The sequence below is a fragment of the Pinus tabuliformis genome, chromosome X (genome assembly GCF_031772625.1).
Source record: "Pinus tabuliformis cultivar Carrire ecotype Pingquan chromosome X, CPIR1, whole genome shotgun sequence".
Taxonomy (NCBI): domain Eukaryota; kingdom Viridiplantae; phylum Streptophyta; class Pinopsida; order Pinales; family Pinaceae; genus Pinus; species Pinus tabuliformis.
In genome coordinates, this window is record NC_142308.1 from 148,354,952 (window position 1) to 148,382,677 (window position 27,726).

Here is a 27,726-nt window from a genome sequence, read left to right on the forward strand (position 1 = left end):
TGAGTTCATTCATGTGGAGAAGAATTAATACATAATGATACATGGTGTCTATATCCTTGTTTTTATGGCAGAGTAACCTTGATTTGACATATACAGTGACCTTGATGGCTATATGATATCTCTATCCATAACAAAAAAATTGGTGTCTCTTTGTAAAGAAGTTGTGCCTTATATATAAGTATCCAAGGAAGAATAAGCCGACATAATGCCTATGAAAATGCTTCAATCATTTCTTGCCGTGAATTTTGCGAAAGAGTAGCCATGAAAAGGTGTGACTGTGAACAAAAGAAGTCTTAGTCCTAGATGATCAAATGTATTACTATATCTTTGCTACTTGAGAAGAAGAGTTTCTCAGGTTGTAAATCCTATCATGGCTAAAAGGACTGAAGAAGGAAGCCTAGGGCTCATGAAATCTAGGATCATTTTTTGAAATAACCCTAGATAGAAATAATGGCATGATGCGAAAAGGCAATGTCATTAAGTCCCACCGAAGTGTTGTATACTTGGAAGATGATACTGTAATAATATGGATCTGCAAAACCCTAGTAAGGGTTTGATCATGAAAATCCCTAGAATTTGTGATTCCCTAGGATACAGGGATGATTTTAACCCTTGTATGACCTGATAGGTCATTGGGGTTTGGAACCATTTCAAGTCAATAAGGGTTGGAAATGAATGCCCTGTGCCTGTGGATTAATTAAATAAAAGAACCCTAAAAAGTTATGACATCTTGATGTCGAGGATGGTTTGCAGGTTGGATTCAAGAGGGCTAAAGATCAAGAGGGAGCTGAAAAGATAAGTATCTTGTGCTCTTCATTTTCTTTTTAAATCGTTACTAATGATGTAAACTCTTTGATGATAAGGACTCCTTGTTGATGATATGGACTTGATGATAATGATGTGGACTCCTTGCTGATATAGACTCATTAATGATGTGAACACCTTTGTGTGGACGTGAACTCTTTATTGATGTTGATGTGAAGATGTGGATGGTGGACTCCTTGTGAACTCTTTGATGCTGATATGAATTCCTGATGATATGGACTCCTTAATGATGATGAAGAGGACTCCTTGTTGTGGACTCCTTGATGATGATGTAGAGTGAACTCCTTGAATGAATTTCTCAATAATGATATGGATGAGGTCAACTTCTTCATGATGATATGGACACGGTCAACTTCTTGACGATGACATGGATTTTTTCTTGACGATGACATGGATTTTGTGATGATATGATGATGATGATTCCTTAATAATGTGGACCACTTAATGATGATGAAGATATGAACTCATGGACTCCTCGATGACTTGGACTCTGTGAATTCTTTGTTGATTATGAGAACTCCTTAATGATGATGTGAACTCTTTGATGATGGTATGGACTCCTTGATGATGTGATGAGATTGACTCAATTCAAGAAGGCTAAGATCAAGAGGGAGCTGATGCACTCTCAAAAGATAAGTATTATCTTAATTGTTTCATTATGAGTCTCTTGGCTTGCTTGGTTGTTCTTGTTCTTCCATAGTCTCCTCATGAGGATTGCAAGTACATAATGAAGATTACCAAGGTGTGCAAATTGTTGGAAATGATTGACTAAAAATGTGACAAAGGGACCTGTGACAGGCTCTGTACTCAGAAGGAGCATACAAGATTAGCCCGATTGAAGCACGTTTCTATGAAGATGACTAGAAGTTTTGAAGACTAATGTTGATCCAGATATGCTAAAGATGAGACCACATTTTTTCTGATATGTAGAGGACTTCTGTGTAAGAGGGAATTGCTTTTGTAAAGGCATGAGCCTGGTGATATCTTTGGCACAGTGGATTGCAGGTTCTTCGACATCTCCCCGATGAATGATTTGAAGAAGCTGCAAGACTCTGATATTGACTTGGTTGATTCTCTTATTTGTTCGTTGATGATGATGTTTATTTCTGCTAAAGTCTATTGTTATTTGTTGGATTCGATTATGGTTTGCTGGATTCTACTATGGTTGTTGATGCCTGTTTCTCAGAGAAGCCTATATTATCTGCTAGATTTGACTATGGATATTGATATTCACTTTTGTGGTTGTCGATGATTGCTTCTGTGAGAAGCCACTACTGAAATCTATTATTGTTTGTTGATAGTTGCTGGTGTTTGCTTCTGATAGGAGCCTCGGCTGAAGCTGGATGAACAACTGAATGTTGTTGTTTGCTGAAATATTTGAGATCCACCATGGCTACATTTCTGATGATGAACTGGTTGTTGATATTTATGTGAAGAAACTGGAATGACTGAGAATCCCCTTGAAGAGGGAGCACTAATTACATAAAATCATATTATGGACCATCTCCTGTAGGCTGTGCCTTGAGATCTTGTGGTTCGGGAGACTTATTGTTGATTCCTCCTGTAGGTTATGTGCCGTGAGACCTTGTGGTCTGGGAGATGTATTGTTGATTCCTCCTGTAGGCTATGTGTCGTGAGACCTTGTGGTCCGGGAGATGCATTGTTGATTCCTCCCTTAGGCTGTGTGATGTGAGACTTTGTGGTCGGGGAGATGCTTTGAGATGGATGCTATATATCTTTCCTTATGATGAGACCTATGATTGGTCGGGGAGATTGATCTTGAGAGAGAGAGAGAGAGAGATTTGTATTTGTGATCTCTTCCTTAGGCTGTGGGCTGTGAGACCTATGATTGGTTGGGAAGATTGATCTTGAGAGAGAGAATGAAAAGTACCTCCCTGGTTAATAGGGAGTGTTGGAAAACATGGTAGCCATGGCTGGTATTTTCATCTTGGAAAAGAAATGGAAATTTGAATTTTTAAATTTGCCTCCAAATTTATTAGGTCGGCTGGGACCTTAAGAGGCACCCATTCGACCCCCATTTGAAGGCTATATAAAGGAGATCATTTCTCCTTATTTGGATACATCAACTTGGTCTCATGCATCTCTAATCCAGCTAATTTTTAGGACGCCAAAATTTTAGGGAGGGCTGAAATTCTAGACTTGGATTTTGACATGGCACTTGATCATGGTTTTGGTTACTGGTTTGGCTATTCTGCTATTTGTTATTTATGATGTATTGATAAATCTGGAAACTCTCTCTCTCTCTCTCATAAGGAAGAACTTTTACTGGGTTTTCTCCTTGTGGGTTTTGCCCTGGCCGTGTGCCTAATTTTCTGTCTCTCTTGTCTCTTTGTTTCATGGTTACTTTACTGCTCTTTCATGTTTATTAGTTGATGTTTTTCTTCTGTATAACTGCCTAAATGATATTTAAATTTAATGCCATGTGAAACTAATGTTTAATTAATCATTGAAGTAGTTATCAGGTGAAGAAAAACTTTATTTTAGCAGGTGACCTAGAAAATCAACAGGTAGCTTGACACATGGGTGGGAGTTGACTTTGGATCTGTCTAAAATTTAAATAGAGATCTTATGTGCTATAAATGGGGCACATAAAATTGCTCAAAAGCATATGTATTTTCCAAACTCTAGACTTGTACGTACACACCTCAAGGCTGAAAGAATACAGGATGTATATAGAAAATGACTCTGGTTCGCTGAATGACACCTTCTGCAATGGAAGTGAATTTAAGTGTAAGGAGTTACAAATCCAACTACCACCAATGTGTCCAAATTAAAAACATAATTAACCACTAAATCCCACATGTTGTGTACACTAACATAAAGTGGACTATAAAACATGATACATGATGGACATACAGAACAATCATAAAATGCATCATTAAAGATGCCCTCTCTTTCGTTTTTATTTGGTGTTGGGTTGTAGTGCAATTTACCTTATTGGGCTTGTTTATATGGGCCCATTTTTCAATATTATTTGTACTTTTTCCCCAAATCCAAGCCATCTTCCAAAAATATGAACACAATTGAAGACATGGGAAGATCTAAATAAGATTTATTTATCTGACATCGGGTTTGTAACATGCTCCTACAGGAAAGATTTAATACCAAGATTCTTGGCATTTCCAGTGCTTTAGACTGAAGTTGAATAATCAATGATCATCATATCAGGCTAACTTTGCTCATATGTACCTGTCTCTGCTTGATTAAGTGATTGACAAATCTGGCTAAATTTGTTTATATGTATATATTTATATAGACACACACACACACACGCACACATACACTTTGTTTTTCTTTCATTGTTCTTCTTGCTTTGATGATGAGTGATGCTCAGTCCACAATACCTCCCACACAGTAGTATTCCCTAAACTATTTCAACATGAATGGAAGTTTATCTATTTCTATCGTTTGCAAGTTATTGGTGATTGATGACATTTCTAGTAGCCATTTGAATTTCAATTTTTAGATTCCCATTTAACATCTAATTTCTATATTTGTATTATTTGTGTTTTCGATTGTAGTTTGGAAAATTCCTTATTTCAATCTATTCATATTAAAAACTTCAAAAGTTGCCACTCCTAGACCTTATAAACGGTCATCTATATCCTTGTTTAGTGTGGTGTGCGTTTTTATATGTGTTAAAAATGATATTTTCAATATTCTTGCACATTTCAGACTAAATTTAAGTTGTTTATATGGCTTTTGCAGATATTTACAAGATGCATTCAAAGTACCACTTGTAATACAACTCACTGATGATGAGAAATGCATGTGGAAGAATCTTACTATTGAAGAGAGTCAGAGACTTGGCCGTGAAAATGCCAAAGATATAATTGCATGTGGTTTTGATATTTCAAGAACATTCATATTTTCTGATTTTGACTATGTTGGGGGGTAAGTTTTATTTGGCTTCAGTAATATATGCTCATCAAAATAGTTTTTGTCTAATTCTTGTACTGGATTCTCTTCTTGCTTTTTTTTGATGACTAGCAGAGTTATTTAGACTTTGATTGACCCATTAGATCTACATCTCTTCTAAAGTTTTATTTTACAGTTCTTGTTAGATGCAACTAACTAAATGTGGCACCAAAATTGTCTCTGGTGATTGGACAACAGTACTTATCGTAAATCTTTTGTGCAAAAGAAACGATATTGTACATTTACTTGTAGTTGTAACATTTTGCAAAAAAAACCTTTTATATTGTACATTCTCTTTTAACATTGTGTGTTTGTGAATTATGAATGGCATCATTTTCCGCAATGATAGTTCCATCTGATAGTTGGGTTTTTTTTGTGACTGTATTTCTGATTTATCTGCTGGATCTCTGTTTTGGTTCAGAGCCTTCTACAAGAACATGGTTAGAATTGGCAAATGTGTTACCTTGAATCAGGTAAAGAAAATGAGTCTCTCTTACCCCCTAATTTTCATTGTCAACGTAATGTTTTTGTCCTAATTTTCCAGGTTGAAATGTTTTCACACTTCTTATTTATATGTACAACAAGATTTACAGAAATAGAATGGCATGACGGAAGGTTAGGAGATGGAGTAGACCTTTGAAGTATAAATTTTACACACCATCACATAGGTGCAAAGAGAATAAAGCATATATTGTATTTTGCGAATTAAATGTGAAATGGTATACATCGCAAGTATTTTGAAGGAGACAACCAACTAGCCAACTAATATGATTCATTTTAAGGCATTATTTCTCATTATTCCCTCATTTTTCTTTCCATCTTTATTAAGCATTGTGACACTTTATACTAAATGTTAGATCTATGACAGATGGGGACACTCCCTTTGATATCGTTACATGTATATTTATGATTTATTTGTAACATCTCTATTCTGACCCACTCTGTTTAATTTGTAATTATTATGTTTGGCATCGTTTTATTTCTACATGAATACTCTCTTATTATGCCAAGTTGAATTGGATATATAAAAAACAATGTATATGTACCTTATATTTGTTGATGAAATTGCCAAGCAGCTCACTGAGGCATGAGCGCCTAGAGGGACAATGATACCACGAGTGGGGACAGATAAGGGAGCCTATGAGAATTCCATATGCCTAGTTATCTAGGTCTCCTACCCACCTTGCCATTCATTTTATCTTTACTCATTTGTGATGTTACTATAAGCCTAATGTATGGTTTAGAGAGATGAGCAAGGGAATGTAACATTCCCTAAATTTATGCAATTTTTACAGGTAGAAGAAGGCACTATAGAGGCTCAGGTAGGCACCTAGAGCATGGTACTTGAGGATTGATGGGTATCCACTAGGCATGGGTTTCACCAAGAGTGAGGCGGATCCCAACTTGTATTAGACACTTTTTGGAGATGATTTACTCATCTTGGTGCTGTATGTTGGTGATCTATTTGATATAGGGTCAAAGAAAATCATAGGGATGTGCAAGCGTGATTTTGCTATAGAGTTTGAGATGAAGGGCATGGACATATTGCACTACTTTTCGGTGTTGGAGGTGTGGTAATTGATAGGTGATATTTTCACAGGACAGGCAGCTGTTAGGTTTCTTGATGTATTTGGTCAACAATAGACCAGATATATGCTTTGCTGTGAATACCTTGACCCAGTTTCTGGTGGAGCCAAGGAGGGTGCATTGGGTGGTAGCGAAGCACGTGCTCAAGTATCTACGAGGTACAATGGAGTATGGTTTGAGATATGCTAGGAGTGGTGGAGTGCAGTTGCAGGGCTATATAGACTCAAATTTGCTTGGGATTGTAATGGACATGAAAAACACCTTAGGGTGCTACATCAGTTTGGGATTAGTAGTGATTTCATGGTTTAGCAGGAAGTAGAGTTCAATGGAACTGGGTTCAACAGAGGTTGAATACATGGCAGTGAATTGGTGAGTTGTGAAGCCATCTGGCTTTGCAAGATGCTCACTGGGTCATTTGGTTTTGACTTGGATCCCCACAGTGATTCATTGCAATAATTAGAGTTGCATCAAACTCGAAAAATCTAATGTTTCATGACAGCTCCAAGTATATAGAGATCAGATACCACTTCATCAAAGATAGGGTCCAGAGGGGAGCTATGAAGCTTCAATATATCATCACAGATGAGCAAGTTGCAGATATTCTCACGAAGCCCCTTGTGAAGGTGAAGTTTTTCTTCTATAGAGATAAGCTAGGGGTGCTGTAGAATACCTTCCTTGCTAGGAGTGTTGATGCTTATAGCCCGGATAGGTGCCTCTGCATAGGCTAGGTGTCTAGCATGCAAAAGATGTCCAAAAGCCTCTTTAGGCACTTGCTCATGTTGAGTAAGTGAATTTTATGATTTCTTTCCTAACTTAGCAAAAACACATTGATCAATTTATTAATTAATGTTGACCATTGGGCTAAAATTTTCTAATGAAAAGAAAATTAATTTATGTCAGGCTAGGATGTTTAACTCCCCAAAATTGTGTTTTGCATTAATTTGAGCATCTTTATATGCATGAAGAGGGGTGACCTTTGGGATTCAGATTTTGAGGTCTCTTCCCATTCTAACTATTCAATTTCTCTATTTACATGTTGACACAATTTCGCTGTCTAACATTCCCCCCTTAATTTGAAGGGGTGTTTGTGAGTCCAAGCATCATTCTGAATCTTTCAAACTTTTCTCTTCCAAGTGCTTTGGTGAAGATGTCTGCAATTTTCTCATTTGTGGAACAATGTCATAGGTGAATAGTCTTGGCCTCTACATGATGTCAAATCAAATGATACTTTGTGTTGATATGTTTGGTTCAATCATGGAATTTGGGATTCTTGGCCAATTTAATTGCAGAAGTATTGTCGATCAAAAGATTAGAGTTCACTTGTTTCTCCTGCAAATCTTTGAGAATTTTCCTAAGCCACACAATCTCCTTGGTTACTTCGGTAACTGCCACATGGACTCTACTAGAACTGATTGTTTGTGTGACCTCTAGGAGACAACCCCTGATCCAAGACTCATAACATAGCCTAAAGTAGACACTCCGTTTTTCTTATTTCCATCAAAGTCTGAATCAAAATATCAACTCAAGTTGAATTCATCTACTTGTGAATAAAATGAGTCCAAAGCCTTGAGTTCCTTTCAAGTACTTTAGAACTTTTGCATAAATCTGGAAAGGATTCCAACAACAAATGAAATATTTGGTTTGGTAGTGGTGAGGTAGATAAGACTTCCCACAAGCTGTCTATACTTAGTTGCATCCTCAAATTCATTTCCTTCTTTAGATGTGAGCTTCAGATTTTGTTCCATTGGAGTGGACAAAGGATTGCATTCAACCATGCCAAACTTGTTCAACAATTCTCCAATGTACTTCTTTTGAGAGAGGAATATATACCTTGGATGTTGGGTCACTTCAATGCCCAAGTAGTAATGAAGGTGTCCCAAATCTGTCATCTCAAATCCTTTCTTCAATTCTTTCTTTATGGATGCAATATAGTTTTCATTGTTCCCTATTATCAACAAATCATCTACATATACCACAAGATAAACAACAATTTTTCCAACTTTCTTGACAAATAAAGTTACATCATCAAGATTAAAGTGTTTGAAATTTAATTTCAGAAGATGCTGAATCCGTTTTTCGTACTAGGTTCGCAGTGATTGTTTTAGGCCATAGAAAGATTTGATGAGTTTGCATACTTTTGGTTGTTGTCCCTTCACAACAAATTCTTCTGGTTGAGACATAAAAACATTTTCTTTCAAATCTCCATTTAGGAAAGCAATCTTTACATCCATTTGATGGACTTTCCATCCATTCTGAGCTTCCAAGGCAAAGAGAATATGGTTGGTAGCCCATTTTGCTATGGGAGCTAAGGTCTCTTCATAATCGACACCTTTCTATGCAATTCCTTTTTCCACGAGTGTTGATTTGTGCTTGTCAAATGATCCGTCTGATTTACACTTGTTTTTGAAGCCCCACTTGCAACCAATTGGTTTGGTTCCAAATGGATGGTCCACTAGCTTCCATGCTCCATTCTTTATGAGAGCATCATACTCCTACATTGTTTCTTTCCATTCATCATGAGAATCAATTTCTTTAAAGGAAGTTGGTTCAAAATTAGTAGACAAATTTAATTCACAATCATAAGAAACATCCATATCATTAACTGAATCAGAATCATCTACATCACCTCCATTTTGTCTAGTGGAACTTCTAGTTCTTGTCTTTCCAACCTCATTAGGATGAACACTTTCAAGTGTTTTAATGAGCCATTTTGGAGGACCTTTTTGAGATGGTCCAGGCTGCTTTGTTGATTGAGATGGGGTTGCACCAAGATTTAGCCTTCCAATCCTCTCAATCACATCACTTAAAGGATCTTCCTGATTTGAAGAAGTGGTTGGAACTTCATGAGGGGGGGATAGTGCTTCAGGTGGAGATTCCATAGATTGATCCAAGATAGGGACCCCCCCTTCAAGATGTGGAATATTATTATCAAATTCATGATAATTTTTTACATGATTGAATATGTCCAAACGATCAAGCTGGTGTTCAACAATATTGTCAGTCTTAGAAGATTCAAGAAAAATCACATCTCTAGACAATATAAACTTCTTATTTACCTCATTGTAAAGACGATATGCTTTGGTGGTATCTAAGTACCCTAAGAAGATGCACTTTCGACTCCTTGCATCAAGCTTGCTTCTTTGTTCCTTGGGAATCAAGGCATAGCAAGTGGAACCAAAGATCCTGAGATGCCTTACCGAAGGAATGTGACCATACCACATTTCATAAGGAGTCTTGTTTTTGAGAGCATGAGATGGACATCTGTTTTTGATATATACTGCACATAGAACTACATCAACCCAAAACATCAACTTTACATTTTTGAAAAACATCATTGAGTGAACCATATTTAAGATAGTCATGTTCATTCTTTCAGCTACACCATTTTGTTGAGGATTGTATGACATAATTGTTTGATGTTGAATCCCATGTTGGTGAAGATAGTTTTCAAATTCATTAGAAGTATATTCTTTTCCATTATCAGTATGAAGAGAGCCAATATGTGATTGTGCATCATTTTCAATCCATGCATGAAAGTTTCAAAAGCTTTTGATTTACTTTTCAATAGGTATACCCAACACATTTTGGTGTAATCATCAATAAAAGTCATCATATATTTATTTCTATTTGCAGAAGGGACATGCATAGGACCACACATCAATAAAAGTCATCATATATTTATTTCTATTTGCAGAAGGAACATGCATAGGACCACACAGATCAGAATGAATTAGTGCAAGCTTTCTACGTGCTCTAGTAGCAAAATCCTGAAATCTCTGTTTGCTATGTTTTCCTAGGATACAAGCATCACATTGTTTCAGTTTCTTTGGAATAGTTGGCAAACCAGAGACATCATTCTTTTCATTAAATGAAGACTGTCATAAATAAGATGTCCAAATCTTGCATGCCATAGAAGACTGGATGGCAATGTACCTTCATTATACTGAGAATTGTATGCAGAGTTCTGTGCATGAGTAGATGTTCCTTGCAACTTCAACATTTTTTCCTCTTCTATTCCAACCATGACAACTGTGTTGTCTGATGCTTATCTCAACTTTGCCATTAAACATATGAATGGAGTGCCCTTGCTGGCGAATGTGAACAAGAGACAAGAAGTTTTTCCGCAATTTTGGAAGGTGGAGTACATCATGCAGAAGAAAGTTAGGAAGTCCAGACAGTTTAAGCCTAATGGTGCCAAGTCCAGATGGCTTGAGACTTGACTTGTCTACAAAGTAAATTGTTCCATCTATATTGAGGTCTTCAAAGAAGTCTTTCCAAAAGGTCATATGGCAGGTTGCACTTGTATCAAGCAACCATGCATCTTTCCAAGAAGCAAATGAAGTATGAAACAAATCTTCAATTACTCCAATATTGCAATGGGCAACAATGTAATGAGCAAATTTAGGTGTTTACCTTTCGCTATATTTGGTATTTTACCTTTGCCTTTTTTGCATCCTTGCTTGATCGTCTCCCAAGGAATTCTGCATGTGGATGCATTGTGTCCATCTCTATTACAACGAATGCAGAGGAGATTTGACCTTTCCCCATGATAGTGTTTGCCCCCCCTGCCTTTGTGATTCTTTCTTTCACGTCCTCTTGTACCGCCTCTTCCTTTAGGAGAATCTCGTGATTGATTCTTCTCTTTCTGTGCAAGGCACATTGCTTCTTCAAGGGATTGAGAATTTATCTCCCTCTTCCCATCCCATCCTTCAAACTTCTCCTCAAGAGTGTCAAAATTAATGTCCTTTAGTTGGGCACTAGCTTGTAAGGATTCAAGATAGTGAGAGTATGTAGGATAGAGGGCCTTGACAAAGGCTGTGAGAGGGATGTCCATTTTAACTCCAGTGGCTTCTACATCATGCATGATGGCTCTAATATTTGAGGCTAGGGCCAAGGGGTCATTGTCCTTCAACTCCAGGTTGAAGAGCTTAATCATTAACTGAACTACTTCCAATTCTGAGTGTGAGTCATATAAGTCTTTCAACTTCTTCAACACATCATAAGCATTTGTAATTGGAATAATATGACGACTCACCTCTTCACTTACAGAAGCAACAATCAACGCATAAGCTTTGTTATCTTTATTCTCCCAGATGGCTAGCTTTTTATTTGATGTGGGCTTGGCAGGTGCATTGTCACCTTCTCCTTCACAAATGCCTTTCCATAAGTCATTAAGATGAGGGTACGCCTGATCTTTTTGGACCATTCTTTGTAGTTCTCTTTTCTAGTTAGAACGACACCGACAATAGAGATGAGGGAATGCATCATCTTCAATAGAGTGTCAAGTTGAAAAAATGATCTATGGGAATCAAGAGGTCTTGATAAGGCCCGTGAAAGGTCTCCCTTATCAAATATATACACAAAACATGGAAATCAAATACATTAATGATCTTGAAAGATAGCTTCAAATGAGAGTATTTGTGACACTTCATCAAATATTTAGCTTTGTCAGAGAAAAAGAACTAGGTCATTCATCAAAGAAAGAATGAGAGACTATCCACGTCATCAAATACTGCCACTGGCATAACCAAATTTAGAAGAACTGCATATTTGTTGTAGCATTAATCAAACTCGAAGTCACATTATATGATGCAATAATAGCATTATTTAAACTCGAACTCACGAACTCATGACATACCATTAATCAAACTTGAACCACGACATATGATACAACAATACCATTAATTAAACTCGAACTCATGAACTCCTGACATACCATTAATCAAACTCGAAGTCCACCCTAAATCCTGTAAATTTGACCACAATGTGCCTCACTTTTTAGAGCTCATCTTCAATGCGCAAACATTCATCAATATCAATTTGATGGTACACAACAATAGCATTTGGGTTGAACTTTCTATAATCTTGCGTAGATTTAGCAGACACTCCAAAACCTAATAGGAAGTTAGACATTGAAAAGATGACAACACAGCGGGTGCCAGTTTCGGGATGGCTAAGGTGTTTCACATGGGATTAGAGTGCTAAAGGTCACATGGAGACTAGAGAGAGATCGACAGAGAGGAGCATCAGGAAACAAGCATTCAACAATAGCGATAGTGGATTTGATTCAGAGCCTCGATCAGAAGAAGACGACCATGGACGTAACATACTACAAGTGGGCCCGATGTTTGATCAAGATCAATCTCTGCCTCGTTGAGCTAATTGAACCTGAGATTCTCCATCACAAGGCATTCAAGCCTATTCTTCTATTGGGATGCCACCACTTTGCTGGCATGGATATGAGAATCAGAGAAATGGGTTTGGGTATGACAACTGGTTAGGGAACCTGGAGACTAACAGGTCTGGGCATGGGTAACACATGTTTGAAGAGGAGATAGGTCTGGGCGTTGGGTGTAGAGCAATGGGTCTGATACCTAGCCCACAGATGAATTGTTGTTGAAATGTCCCAAGCTCATGTAGAATATAGGGTTAGGGTTTTATGCCCTAAACTTGCTCTTTGTTGGGAGGGAAGGAAGTCACGTAAATCTTGAATGCTTGAAGAGCAACGTCTCAACATCCGAGCTAGCGAAATACTTAAGTGTGGCACAACTTGGGCACGAGGAGAGTAACGAATAGGTCTAAAGCACAAACATGTTGCAGATCTGACAGACATGACAAAGGGGGCATTTCTGAGGAGGGAGTGATAGACAGAGATGGCAGGGAGCATTTCTAAGGGTTGCAACGACGACAAGGAGTTATAAAAAACAGGCCAAAATGCCTAAACTTAGAACTTGGGACCTCTAATACCATGCCAGGCCAGGATGTTTAACTCCCAAAAATTGTGTTTTGCATTAATATGAGCATCATTATATACATGAAGAAGGGTGACATTTGGGATCAACTTCCAAGGTCTCTTCTCATTCTAATTATTCAAATTTCTCTATTTACATATTTACACAATTTTGCCCAACCTGTGAGGATTAGGTGTCTAACAATTTATCTAATCTCTTTTGTTTATCTCCATTGAGGCTTACAATCTAATCCTATCCATCCATCACTTAGGAGATCTAGGGTTAGGGATATAGCTCAATTGGAAATTATAAAAGAAGCCTAAGGTATAGATGGAAGATGCATCGAGTTCTTGGGAGTGTGGATTTTCTCCAGGGAGTGAGAGGCTCAAGACTAAAGAGGAGAAAGGTGTGTAGCTAGAGGTTCAAGTTAGTATAGGTTTTGCAGGTTGAGTACACAAGAGGAGGGTCAAGAGACATTTGTTGTTGGGGCTGAGATTGTGCTGTGCACAGAAGGAGGTCGAGAGTGTTCACATTGAGTTCCAACAGGTAGGTTGGGTGTGGGGAGGCTGAGAGGGTTGAAGCTGCACTTTTGAAGGTGCCAAGCAGCTACAAGAGTGCCATACTTGTGGAAAACAACCAACACGAGTGCAAGTCAAATTTTTGGAAGGGCCGATTTTGTTAGGTTCCATTGTTGTGTTTTCTGTGTATCCTCTAAGGGTCATTTTCCTTGTTAAAGAAGCCCTTAATTCTCATGAGTAATAAAACTGAAGCATAATTTGAAGGGAGAAATTATGTTGTGTTTTGTGACTGATTTTCTACTTAAATTTCTGCTGCAATTCTTTAAGTTAAATACCAATGTATTTTTTAGTCATCTGTTTTCAAAAAATAATTTCCTAGGCAAATATTCCCAGAGTATAAAATAAATTGATAAGAATATTAAATCAGATATGGTATTGGGAAATTAACATGGTTATGGATCATATATAGGAAGTGTAAATAGAATGTTGTGGTTGATGCCCTATGTTAAATTTGGCAACTAGGGCCAAACTTCACCTTGGACAACTCATATGAGGCAACTAATATTTTTATTGGATTCTGCTCTCTGAGAGGTGTAGGATTGATCTAAAGATCATCTCATTCTGACATGTACTAATGGAATTATGATTTTTTTTTGTTTATGTACAAATTGTCAAGGTTGACCAACAACCTTATGTAGGCTTAGAAGCCCAATAGTCACGTGTATTCATCCTCAACGTTGCATATAAATAGAAGGAGCCTCCTCATTTAGACACTTCACTCACTCACATATCTCTCTCTCCTTCATTGATTGGGTACGGATTTCTGAGGCAGCTCTTCACACGTGCGAAGAAGGGCAATTTTGTTCTTGCGTTGACTAGCGTTGACCGAAGTTGCAGGAAGGGTTTTTGACCAGCGTTAACCAACAACGTTGACCTATTTGATCGCCGTTTTGTGAGGGTTATCTCTGTTTGGGTAGGCCGCATTTTTGAGCACAAAAAATGGGGCAGATCGTATTGTTTGACCAATGTTGACTTTCGTTGACCAAGTTTGACTGGATATTTTCAGACTATTTTTGGGCTGATTTGATTTGCTATTGGAGGCCAAGTTGACCAAGTTTGACTGAGTTGTTTTGGAGGTCAAATTCTGCCCTGTTGACCAACATTGACCTTTTGGTTAGGGATTTCTGTAGCTGCTATTTGTCAGGACAGATTTCACTATGATTGGGCAAGTGAATATTGCATTATACTCTCTTTCTGCTGAACTTTTGAAGAATAATAAGAAGAATTGATCAAAGGGTTTCCCCACATTGGGGTTTGTCCCTGGCTGGCGCCATATCTTGTGTCTTCTTGTCTTGGCTTGTCTTCTATTGTTATTGTTTATGTTCTATCTGCATTTTACTATCATGTTGATGTGATTGCTAATCTGGATATTGATATTGGGCTAATAAGAAAATTGAAGTAAAATTGCTCTTAAGCATAGAACATACCATTGTTATCTAAAATTAACACCCTATCTAGATGATTTGAGGTGGATGCATCATTCCTTTATTTAACATTATGAAGTCTAGGATGGCTTAAGGATGCCCACAAGGAATGCCTAGGAAATAGTACTCTAGGGTAGCTCATCCAACGAGTATTGACAGATCCCAACCCTCCAAAAAATTATACATGGCAACAAGGTATGTTGTGGTATTAAGAACACAATGTGTTGGAAAAAAATTCAACCCTAAAACAATGAGTCATGGGGGAGCTACACTCATTGCAAAGAGTAGGTTCCTTTGAATTTCATAAAACCTATGAAAGAACTAAGCATCCCTTCTTATGGGAAGGCATGGAAACATATATCCAAGATTTGTAGCATCTTGTGATGCTTCCCAAAGAAACAAGCGAGAAATAGTAGAGATACTAGGGGCATTGCAACCTCTACCGATCCCAATACAAATTTGGATGGACATTTTGATGGATTTTATTATGGGAGCCTTAAAAGTGGGAAACAATTTAGTCATCATGGTTGTGGTAGACCATCTTTTAGAAGCAGCTCATTTTTTTGCCCTAGCTCATCTTTTCACTCCTTTTGTCGCCTAGGCCTTCATGGATCAGATCTCTAAGCGTACATGGTATGCTCGCTAACATTGTTTTTTGTCACTTTCAAAGTTTGGCAAGAGCTATTTAAACTTCAAGGTACATCGCTGAATATGAGCATCGCATATCATCCTTAGATTGATGGCCAAACAAATGTGGTCAACAAGTGCTTGAAAACCTATTTGAGATGCTTTGCTTTTGAAAAGTTGCACCAATGAGCACAATGGCTTCCCCTTGTTGGATGGTGGTACAAATTACAATACTTGTTATCATGGAGCTAAGCCATGTCCCTAGCCTATTATCCACATCTTCAAGGACAACTTGGTTATGGTGCAAAATCTAATGAAACAACAAGCTAATCAACATAGATCTGAACGTTCTTTTATCTAAGGGGATCAAGTGTTCCTTCGCACGCAACCTTATAAACATACATCACTCAAATATTTCCCTAAAAGTTAACTCCTAAGTTCTATGGGCCCTATTAGATCATACAACACATTAGTCAGGTTGCCTACAATTGGGCTTTTCCAGCTCAATCTAATATTTCATCCCATCTTTCATGTGTCTTGGTTGAAGAAGGTTGTGGGGTCAAATTGTGAAGTGCAGACTAACCTACCAGAATTTGAGGCAGCCTGATTCCAATCCCGTTCCAGGATTCATCTAGTTGTCCATGTGTTTTGTTTGAAGGAGGTTGTGAGATGAAATTGCGAAGTGCAAACCAACCTACCAAAACTTGATGAAGGAGCTTCCATTTGGCTCTAGCCATAAGTAGTATTGGATACTAGAGAGCACTAGTTGCTCCAACACACTATCAAGGAAGTATTGATCCAGTGGAAAGATATGAGCTAGAAGATTCCACATGGGAGTCAACAACGATTATCTAACAATTTCCTCACTTTTAGCCTCGAGGACAATGATGCTTTTAAACAGTTTTCCTAATTTTTAGGAGATTGAGTTCAGAGGCTTGCATGTTAGAGGTGATTATGTATTTGGGATAGTTGCAAGCTCACAATTCTGATAGGTTTTTTTGGGTGACATGCGAGACACTGCTATTTTTAGTAGTTGGCTTTCACGGGTTCCCTTGATGATTTTGAGCAAATATTTGGTTTCCAGGGGCTTGCTTTTTTCTGGGGCTCTTGTTGATTGGAGCTTCCAACTAATGCAATCCATGATGTATATTAAGAGCATTCATAGACAAACGTTGGCATCATGACAACACCATTCAATAAAACTTAAAAGTGATGTGGCAATGAGAACCCTCTCACCTTGGGTGCCTTGTTGGGACTTGAGTTCAATCGACCTCACTTGTGTTGAGTCATCTTTAGTTCACTCATCTTCAGTTGAGTCGAATAGGGTCACCTCACTTGTGTTTACTTGTCTTTAGTTGAGTCATCATTAGATTAATCATCTGCATTTAAGATAAGGGTGCATGAGCTTGCATGAGGAAGGTGCATTGTTGGACTTCAATTAGCAATCTTCAATTGAGTTGGAGGTGTTACCCACCACCTGTGGGTAGTGTATATAGTAGAATTTTTTTCTCCTAGATGGTCCTTAGCTGGCAGCCAACAACCCCTTGCAGCCACTAGATAGCTCGATGTGCCATTATCTTTTCTACCTGAGCCAACCATGTGGTCCCTCGCCCATCTGTTATGAATCATGATTGTATGTTTGAGGTGGGCTCCCGACACTAAAGATATGGCTTTTCATTGGTATAGTTGAGTAATTTTCCTTACTTTTCATGGGCACCTTTGGGCATGGATTGGCGGGGGGATTCGATAGAAAGAGTGGGCTAGGTCTGTACTCTTGTCTCCACTGCTCGATCTTGTGGCTAGCCTTGTATCCTAGTCCCGTGGGATCTCCTTTACTAGCCATTAGCTTTAGAGTTGGCACTACATGGGAAATCCCGATTTTTGTTGCGTGGTCCTGCTTCCCGACACCATATACATCACTCCCTTCCACTCATTTTAGCCCCATTCATCTCTTTTCCCATCCGGTTCCACATGTGTCCACTGGGTCCACATAGGGTTAGCCTCCCCCTCCCCTTGTCCACACCTTGGGTAGGGCCTGGAACGATGCCCTAGAGATTGATGCAGCTAAGAAGAAAGGAAAAAGCATACTTTGGCCACTCTCAAACAAGAAATGTACCACAAAATGCAAAAGATGGCCACGACATACAAATTTTGCATGTGGGCAAAAGCTTAACATGAATTCTACCCCTTATCCATGGCCATTACCCTGGTTCCTATGGGCCCTAGATAAGCCCCCTCCATCATTAAGGAACCCATGATTGTCCCAACCCCTGGTGGGTAATGAAATGCCCCACCTCAAAAGGGGGTATTTACTACTTCATCTTACACATCATGCTCTCATCCCCTAGAGCCTCGAGCAATTATGAAGAAAAATCAATCAAAGGCAAAAGGCATATGAAGAAAGGTGGAAAAACAAAGGTTGGGGTAACCCATGTACCACAATTTGCTCCCTCTTACACTCATATACCCAGGTGTGGGCTTCCCTTATTATAGCTACCCTTGTACCATGGCATGTGGCTTGGAGCATTTCCCTAATCCCCACTCTGTTCCATCACTATATCATTTGCCACCTACCACTTGATGGATGTACCATGGACATGTCACCCCCTTTAAAGGTTGAAACCACCTAATAGGGTCCTTGATTAACCCCCTTATTGAGCTTGGAGACACTTGTACATGCCAAAGCCCACTATGGAAGGGTGTGCCACCATGAAGTGCCCCATTGGTTCCATGACGTGTAAGCTTTTTTACTTGATTATTCTAATGATATGTTATATTGGAGTGTAAGGGGACGCATTGGATCTTATGTAGGATTGCAGGTGGGTCTCCATTTGGGGTTTGGTCTCCCTATACGGGGTCCTAGCCCTCCAGAGGGCCACATTGGCACTTGTAGGGTGAGCGTTGAGAGCCATGGGCCTCCACCATAGCAGAGATTACTTCATGGATCCCCAACACCGCTCATTGATTGCTCATGTTCCACCTTTTGGATGAGGATGATGCACCTGGTTCACCATGCCCAACCAGCTCCACCCTTGCACCATACACTTGTTCTGGGGTTTAGATGAGGATGTGTCTCACTGCATGAGACAGAGGGAGGGTTTATGTCATCATCCTAGCCCTTACAGATGGTTTACAAGCATTTTCGATCCACTTGGAGACCCATGAGGATGTCCTTATGCTCCTCACACCCACTTGGGAGCACAATGCACCATGGAGACTTGCTTGGGAAAGAAGGGGCCAACCCCTTGTCCACTATGTTTGGAGTCCATTCTCACATCATGGCACACTTTGGAATTCATTAAGCCTTCTCAATGGTCCATCGACTCGTTATATTGATCATTCAGCCCTCTTGAGAGGCTTATTCTTATGTTATTGAGCTATCTTGGTGGGCTTGTCACCAAGGGATATTATTGCACATTATTTTATTATTTTGGGCTTAATTAGGCCAAATAGGCAAATCAAACTCATTAGAGATTATATAAATAGATGAGAGGTGATTCATTTCTCTCATCATCACTTGGATTTGGGTTTAGTAGCTACTTGAGGAATTTCACCTTGCCTTTTAGAGGACGAGTTTGGTTTCATGGATGAATTTTGATGTATGGATAAACGTTGCATGAAGCGGGGATGCGGAAGAGTCATTTCCCAAAAATCTAGGAAGCAAAGCGTCTCGAAAGCATCTACTATATATAATTTTTTTTTGCATTTATAATAAAAAAACATCCAAAATACCAAATTAGTTGTAGAACATATGGAAACATGCATATTTGTACATAAATCAAGATAGATGTGGCATCCATTGTATATTAAAGATTAGTTATTCGAGCATCAACCATCTAGAATCTAGATTCTTCTCCTCTTCTCTAGCCTTTCCCTCTACCTCGATTGTCTAGGAATATTAGTCAACATTGCCCAATTTTGATCAAAATTCCTAATCCAAGCCTTAAAATATGGTAGAAAAAGCTTAGCATGCTTGATTGATGATTTTGACTTGATTGAAAGGTAATTTTTTGCTAAGGGCGTGACAAAGGAGTTCAACAATTAACACCACCAACACTAGGGTACATATAGGGCTTGGTGTTCTTGATTAAATGCTAATCACATACCCTCAAACATGATATAATCTAATGTAATGCCACAATCCCATTGATCCTGAATTCCTGAAAACTGTTAAGTCTGCTGAATTTTGAATAGGATATGAAATTCTATTTTCTTCATATGAAGTCCGATGAGGCTGGGGCTCTCCGGGTCAATTGGAATTAGCCCAGGATTTTTCTAGGTCTTTGTGGGTTTGGTGTGAGGAGCCTCAGGTTAATTTTGGAGAATTTTTGGAGCCGTTTTGAGGGTAGAAACACCAATTCTCCTTCAACAACAACAACAGAATTCTTGGGCAGTGCGAGTTATCTATTTGGGCCATTTTCCAACACTTGGGTCTACGTCATTTCACCTGGGTTTTGCATGCTTGCAATAGCAAGCCCAGGTTCTATTGTTCTGTAGCGACCAAAAGTCGTATACACAACGAAAATATTAAAATACTTAGTAGACAAATACATCCATTGTAGGATAGTAAGTGTAAATTGTATATTATATAAAGAATTGATGTAGGATGATTACAATTGAGAATGAGGGTCTTGTATATATATCCAGGTAAGTACCCTTTCACGAACAGGCATGTCTCTAAGACACACCTTTTCATTATTAACTAACCATTAGTTAATTTACTTATTATTTGTTATTATATTTATATTATTATGATTATTATTTATTATCTATTTTTACATAATTTATGTTCATAACATTGCCTTCTCCTTCAAAAGGCTTTGTCCTCAAAGCTTACTGATGAAGGATCAGATCTCTTCTGTCATTCGGAATATCTTCTTGTTTCTGAGATTTTATCTTTGTTGATACAAGATGATATGATATTCTGAGCGATACACAAAATTGTCGTACTGAAAATGGATCGGACCATCCTAGATTAATCTTTTGATCCTTGGAGATGTGTGGTGAATAGTTTCATATGACTTGATTTAGCTCACTTCAATATTCTTCAGAACATAAGTTCGTTTATGTACCGCGTTATATAGATTTGTAGATTGATTAAGGTGTCTACTCTTGTGATTCAGATGTGGATAAGGAATTTTTCTTGTTTGAACTTCCTTAAAAGTTTTTTTTTTTTTTGAGTTGAGCGTGTCCACAGTAATAACCATATTTTGTCAATGTTTCAAATCCCAACAGGGATCCATCAGCAGGACAATTTTGAATGATGATAGTAGAAGAGCTTAATGAGAGGATAAATAGTTATAAACTTATAAGATAGTTTGTTTTTAAGGATGAGATGAAGGTCAACTACTAATAAATTAAAAGCTAAAATTTTTAATTTATAATAATGATTATTATCAATATTGTTCTTTTAGAATTTATAACAATATTTAAAGTTTTTATTATAGTCCTCTAATAATTTAGGTAAAGTCTGCAATGTTTCCCCGAATTCTGTGAATGCATTAGGATTCAAAAATCTAGGTTCCAGCTTATCCTCAGGAATAAAACCCAGAAGAAAGGTGGTTAATTTGTCTTCTCAAGAATTAGGTTCGGAAGTTATTAATGTTCTCAACAAAGGTTTAGGGTTTGCAGTTGCTCCTAGGAGCATCCTTGTTGAGAATATCATTTGTGGCATAGAGGATGGGATAAATAACCTCTCTTTGGAAGATAAGGAGGCATTAAGGCAAGAATTTTCCCTCATAATGAGAAAGGCTAAAGCTCCCAAGAGTAATTTAAGTAGAGAAGAGCGAATTTGTTAGGATATTCCGACACATAGGATATAGTTAAGTTCAACTTGGTCTAGTATAGAGTTAGGTTAGAGTTAGGTAAAGTGTGTTTCTTTACCGTTGTACATTTTGTAACTTACAATCCGACGGTCACGATATGTAGTGATCCGACGGTTCACTCTCACCTCGGTATTACCGACACTTGATCCGTGGCTTGACACCCGATTGGTCCATGAGTTCTATTTAAAGCGCATGGAGGGTCATTGTTCGGGTAATCCGTGCATGAGAGAAGCTTATGTAAATTTTCATTCTTTGATTAATAAATTGCCTGTAGTACCCACGTTGGGACAGGCCGTGGACTGTTTCCCTCCTTGCACTCTGAGGGTTTTAACCACGTCAAAAATACTGGTGTATTGATTTGAGATCTGGTTGTGAGCGGTGTCCTTTTGGTATTCTTTCTGTGGAACTTACCCTGTAAATTCCTACATGGTATCGGAGCTATTTGAGGGCCGCGTCCGTTGGTGATCCAAATCTGAAGCCGGTAGAACTGCATGCGGCTGTCGTTTCCTAGATCTGCTGTTTCTGACTGCTTTCGGGCCGAGAGGACTGCTCTGTTGCGTTCGGAGCATCTGTTCCAGTGAGGAACCCCTTTCGTTTCACGCGAAAAGGTTTCCGGTAGCCCTAGCTGCGTCATTTTTCAGATCGGGAGGTATACAGTGTTTTTTTTGCAGTTTACTGTTATTTTCTCTCTGCTTATTTCGGTCTCAGTTTATTTAGCCTTTTTTTTTAACCGGATCTATACCTTTCATTTCTGCGTATGCTCTTTGCCCTGCGACTCTGTGCGATCTGGGCAAATCAGAAACAGAAAGGAAGGATTTTTCTCATGCGTATGCTCTTTTCCCTGCACCTTAGTGTGATCTCGGAAAATCAGAAACATTGAGAAAAATATTTAGTTTTTCGGCTAAAGCTAACTTTGAGATTTTTTTTTAAAATTTCTAGTTTTTTGGCTAAAGCTAACTTCGAGCCGCAAGGTTCGTTTTTCTTTGCATATTCGTGTTGGGTTTTGTGTTTTGTGTTTTGTAGGGAAAAAGAGCTTTCTCAAGGCAAGCACGCAAACCAAGGCCCCCCCCCCTCTCTCTCTCTCTCTCTCAAATTTTTTGTATAGATCAATTGGTTCAAAGCTATTTTAAGAGAGTAGAGGTCTTGGGTTCAAGTCTCCATTTTGTGGGGGCGGATTTTTTCATTCCCGCACATTCGCGCACTTTGCCGGCAACGTCAACAAGTTTTTTTCAAAAAGCCATAACTTCTTCATCCGGAAGCCTTTTTCAGAGCCGTTTTTTTTTAAACCGCCTATTTTTTCGAGATCTATCCATTGGAACACTTACTTTCAGCATCTTCAGCTTCAGTTTTTTTTAAATGGAAAGTCCATGCCAAGTCATTCTTGACAGCACTAACTACTTCCAATGGGTAGCCTACATGGAAGATTTACTTAGAAGTAAAGGTCTCTTCAGAATAGCCACAAACCAAGAGAAGAAACCAAAAGATGAAGACAAGGCGGCAAAATGGGAAAATAGACAAGATCAAGCACGTGGTTTGATAGGGATGTCTATTTCTCCTGATCTTAGATTCCACATTGCAGGACTTGAGACTCCTCATGAAGCATTAGAAAAACTTGCTAAAGTTTTTGGGATTAAAAATGAAATTAGAGCCCATCAACTTGAAAATGAGCTGCTTACTTTGGATCCTAATAATTTTTCTTGCATTGAAGATTTCTTGTCCAAATTCAAGACCCTTAGATATCTCTTGGAAGGTGTTAAAGTTAAGAAAGAAGATGGTAACCTTATTTATTCCATCCTTACTAAGTTGGGACCAGCCTACTCTGTATTTGTTTCCACTTTCCATTCTACAAGGGAAGCTTTCATTTGTCAAGGACAAGACTACAAGGCCCCTTCCTTTGACTCCTTTTGTGATTCCTTAATAAGAGAACAAGAAAAACTCTTACACCTTGGTCTTCTTAATCTTGGAAACTCTTCCACGAAAGCGTTAGCCGCCCAGCAGCAACCAAATTCAAAGAATCCTAAGAAGTCATATCCTCAAAAGAATGGTCCTAAACCATCTCAGCCTCAAAATGAAAGATCATTTCAGCAAAATGATAAGACCAATAAAAACAAATGGAAGAAGACTGATAGACATTGTAACTTTTGTAATCGAGATGGCCACTTAGAATCTAAATGCTTTAAGAAGATGGAAGCCTTGGAAGCCGCAATGAAGAAACATAACATCCATGTGGAGCCTACTTCAACTTCAACTTCCGGAATGGCACTTTCTGCATGTCATTGTCAATCATCTCAGTCTGGTTATGCATTAAATGTATCTTCTTCTTCTTCTCATTCTCATGAGTGGCTCATTGATTCTGGAGCCTCTTGTCACATGGCCAAAAACCAAGCCATGTTTTCTTCTTTAAATGATTGTAACACCAAAAATATATATATTGGTGATGATAGATCTCTTAATGTTGTAGGGACTGGAACTGTTCATCTAGACAATGGTCAGTTTAATGATGTATTATGTGTTCCAACCTTATCCTGCAACCTTCTATCTGTCTATCAGATAACTCATTCAGGTGAAGGTAAAATTGTTGAATTTTCACCTCATGATGTTGTAATCAAGGATCTAAAAGATCCTAAACAGATTCTAGCTACTGGTCTTGCTGATGATTCCAAAAGGTTGTATAAGTTTCACAACTTTGGGTCATCCAATCTTCCCTCAGTATTTGTTGCTCATAATGATGAAGTGAGCAAACTTTGGCATGAGCGATTTGGTCACTTAAACTATCGCTCCCTTCAGCATCTATGTAAAGAAAATATGGTGACAGGTCTTCCTATGGTATCTTGCAGAGATGGTGTTTGTTCCGGATGTGTACTCGGAAAACATCATCGGGACAGTTTTGACAAACGTGCCTCTTGGCACGCCTCAGCCCCTTTACAGCTTGTGCACAGTGATTTATGTGGTCCTCTTCCTGTTGCTTCATTCTCTGGCTGCAAGTACTTCTTAACTTTCATTGATGATTTCTCCAGACGCACTTGGGTATACTTCTTAAAACTCAAGAGCGAAGTATTTAACACTTTTTTGGCCTTCAAAGCCTTTGTTGAAAAACAATCTGGACATCAAATTCTTAAGCTAAGAACTGATAATGGTGGAGAATATGTTAAAAACACATTCATCAACTTTTGCACCGAAAATGGAATTCAAATGCAACATACTGTTCCATACACTCCACAACAAAATGGTGTAGCTGAAAGGAAAAATCGCACCTTAAAGGAAATGGCTAATTGTATGCTGCAATCTAAAGGACTCAGTCTTAGTTTTTGGGCCGAAGCAATTAATTGTGCAAATTATATAATCAATCGCACTCCTACTAAGGTTCTAGAGAATATCACTCCAGAAGAAGCTTGGAGTTCCATTAAACCAGATGTAAGTCACTTTCGTGTGTTTGGAAGTGAAGCATGGGCCCATATTCCAGATGAAAAGCATAAAGCTTTAGAACCTAAGAGTGAGAAATGTACTTTTGTTGGATATTCTGAAGATGTAAAAGGTTATAGACTTATTCCATTTAAGTCCAAAAATGTTATCATTAGAAGAGATGTAAAATTTGATGAAAATAAATCGGCCTGCGAGCCTAGTCCGGCGGATGTGCCACCTCTTCCTATCTCTTCTACTTTTGAAAACATTTCTTCTTCAGATGATGAAAGCGAGGATGATAATCCTCCCCCACCTTCTCAGGATCCTCAACTTCCAAGATGGGTCCGTGCTACTCGGGATGCAGCAGGTGATCTTGCCGGTGATCCTACAGATCAGCGACGTACACGTTCTCAGTTTGAAAGAGCCTCTTCTTTACTGGCTCAAGCTCCAGTAAATCATGATCCTGACACTTTTGCAGAAGCTTCAGGCCATCCACATTGGGAAGCAGCTATGAATGAAGAATATCATTCATTGATGACAAATGATACATGGGATCTTGTTCCTCTACCAAAGGGACGCAAACTTGTTAGATGTAAATGGGTTTACAGAACCAAGTATGGACCAGATGGGAAAGTTGATAAACATAAAGCTCGTCTCGTTGCTAAGGGCTTTTCACAGGTTGAAGGCATTGACTACACTGAAACCTTCTCCCCTGTTGCCAAAATGAACTCTATCCGCCTTGTTCTTTCCCTTGCTGCCTCTTTAAAATGGGAAGTCCATCAGATGGATGTTAAATCTGCCTTCTTGCATGGGGACTTGCAGGAAGAAATCTATATGGAACAACCCATTGGCTTCATACAAACAGACTCCAGCCTTGTTTGTCGACTTAAGAAATCCCTTTATGGCCTCAAGCAAGCTCCTCGGGCTTGGTATGCCAAAATGGATAGCTTTCTTTTAGAATCTGGCTTTTCTAGGTGTCATTCTGACAATACTGTCTACACCAAGAAAGTGGGCAACTCTCTTATCATCCTTGTTCTTTATGTTGATGATCTTATTCTTACTGGTAGTGATCCCAACCTTATAAACCATGTGAAGTCCAGCCTTAAAAAGAAATTTGAAATGACAGACTTAGGACACTTACACTATTTTCTCGGTCTTCAAGTCTTGCAATCCCAAGAGGGTATTTTCCTTTCCCAGTCCAAGTATGCTTGTGATATTCTTCGTCATTTTCACATGGAAGACTGTAAGCCAGCCCCTTCTCCCTTTCAGTCTGGAGTCAAACTTTCAGTCTCTTGTACTTCTCCTGAAGTTGATGCTACCTTATACCGTCAACTTGTCGGAAAACTCTTGTATTTAACCCATACTCGTCCTGATCTTTCCTTTGCTGTTGGCCTTGTTGCTCGTTTTATGCAAAACCCCCGTGAAAGTCATTGGAAAGCAGCTAAAAGAATACTTCGTTATGTTCGAGGTACAGTACAGTTTGGGATTCATTACAGTGCCAAAGCAGCTCCTCTGTTAGTTGGTTTCACTGATTCTGATTGGGCTGGTGACCCTGATGATCGGAAGTCTACTGCCGGTTATGTCTTCACTCTTGGTTCAGGACCTATTACATGGGCTTGTAAGAAACAGGCTGCCATTTCTCTTTCGTCAGCAGAAGCAGAGTATCGTGGTGCCGTGGAAGCTAGTAAGGAAGCCTTGTGGCTTCGTCAGATCCTATCAGAGTTTGGCTTTGAGCAGCAGCATCCAACCACACTTTGGTGTGATAATCAAAGTGCCATTCAGCTATGCAAAGATCCAGTCCAGCATCAGCGCAGCAAACACATTGAACTACACATGCACTTCATCAGAAAGCTCATTCATGACCATGTTCTTGAAGTGCAATATTGTCCAACAGATGATCAGGTTGCAGACATCTTCACAAAGGCTCTCACAGAGGCGAAGTTCACTAAACTTCGATATATGCTTGGAGTTCAGGAAGTTGTCACTAAGGGGGGATAGGCTCTAGTGCCTCCTTCCTTCTCCTATTGTGTCATATTTGTAAATCCTTCAATCCTATCCCAAGTTGTTCTTAAGGGGGGATGTTAGGATATTCCGACACATAGGATATAGTTAAGTTCAACTTGGTCTAGTATAGAGTTAGGTTAGAGTTAGGTAAAGTGTGTTTCTTTACCGTTGTACATTTTGTAACTTACAATCCGACGGTCACGATATGTAGTGATCCGACGGTTCACTCTCACCTCGGTATTACCGACACTTGATCCGTGGCTTGACACCCGATTGGTCCATGAGTTCTATTTAAAGCGCATGGAGGGTCATTGTTCGGGTAATCCGTGCATGAGAGAAGCTTATGTAAATTTTTCATTCTTTGATTAATAAATTGCCTGTAGTACCCACGTTGGGACAGGCCGTGGACTGTTTCCCTCCTTGCACTCTGAGGGTTTTAACCACGTCAAAAATACTGGTGTATTGATTTGAGATCTGGTTGTGAGCGGTGTCCTTTTGGTATTCTTTCTGTGGAACTTACCCTGTAAATTCCTACAGAATTGCCTTTAGGTCCTTGCGGAATAATGATAAAATTGTGGTTCTTAAGGCAGATAAGGGAGGGGTAGCCATGATCTTGGATAAAGAAGACTATATTTGTAAAATGAATGAACACCTCAGTTGTGGCAGTTATAAGAAGCTTAGCACTAATCCCATTCCCAAGATTATGAGAGAGGTCAAGAAGGCAATTTCAGATTCCAACCTTGATGAAAAATTAAAGAAAAGATTAACTCCTTCTTGTGAAACT

The 27,726-nt window shown here is 38.8% G+C and overlaps 1 protein-coding gene across 1 annotated transcript in view; it reads left to right on the forward strand.

The window, feature by feature from the left end:
• The window catches only part of LOC149138885 (Nucleotidylyl transferase superfamily protein), a 235,657-nt gene that overhangs the window by 53,159 nt on the left and 154,772 nt on the right, over window positions 1–27,726 (forward strand). Inside the window, exons 3-4 of the mRNA XM_089447772.1 lie at window positions 4,555–4,740; window positions 5,186–5,237. Of these exons, the coding sequence (XP_089303898.1) occupies window positions 4,555–4,740; window positions 5,186–5,237 (238 nt within the window). The remainder of the gene's footprint in view (window positions 1–4,554; window positions 4,741–5,185; window positions 5,238–27,726) is intronic.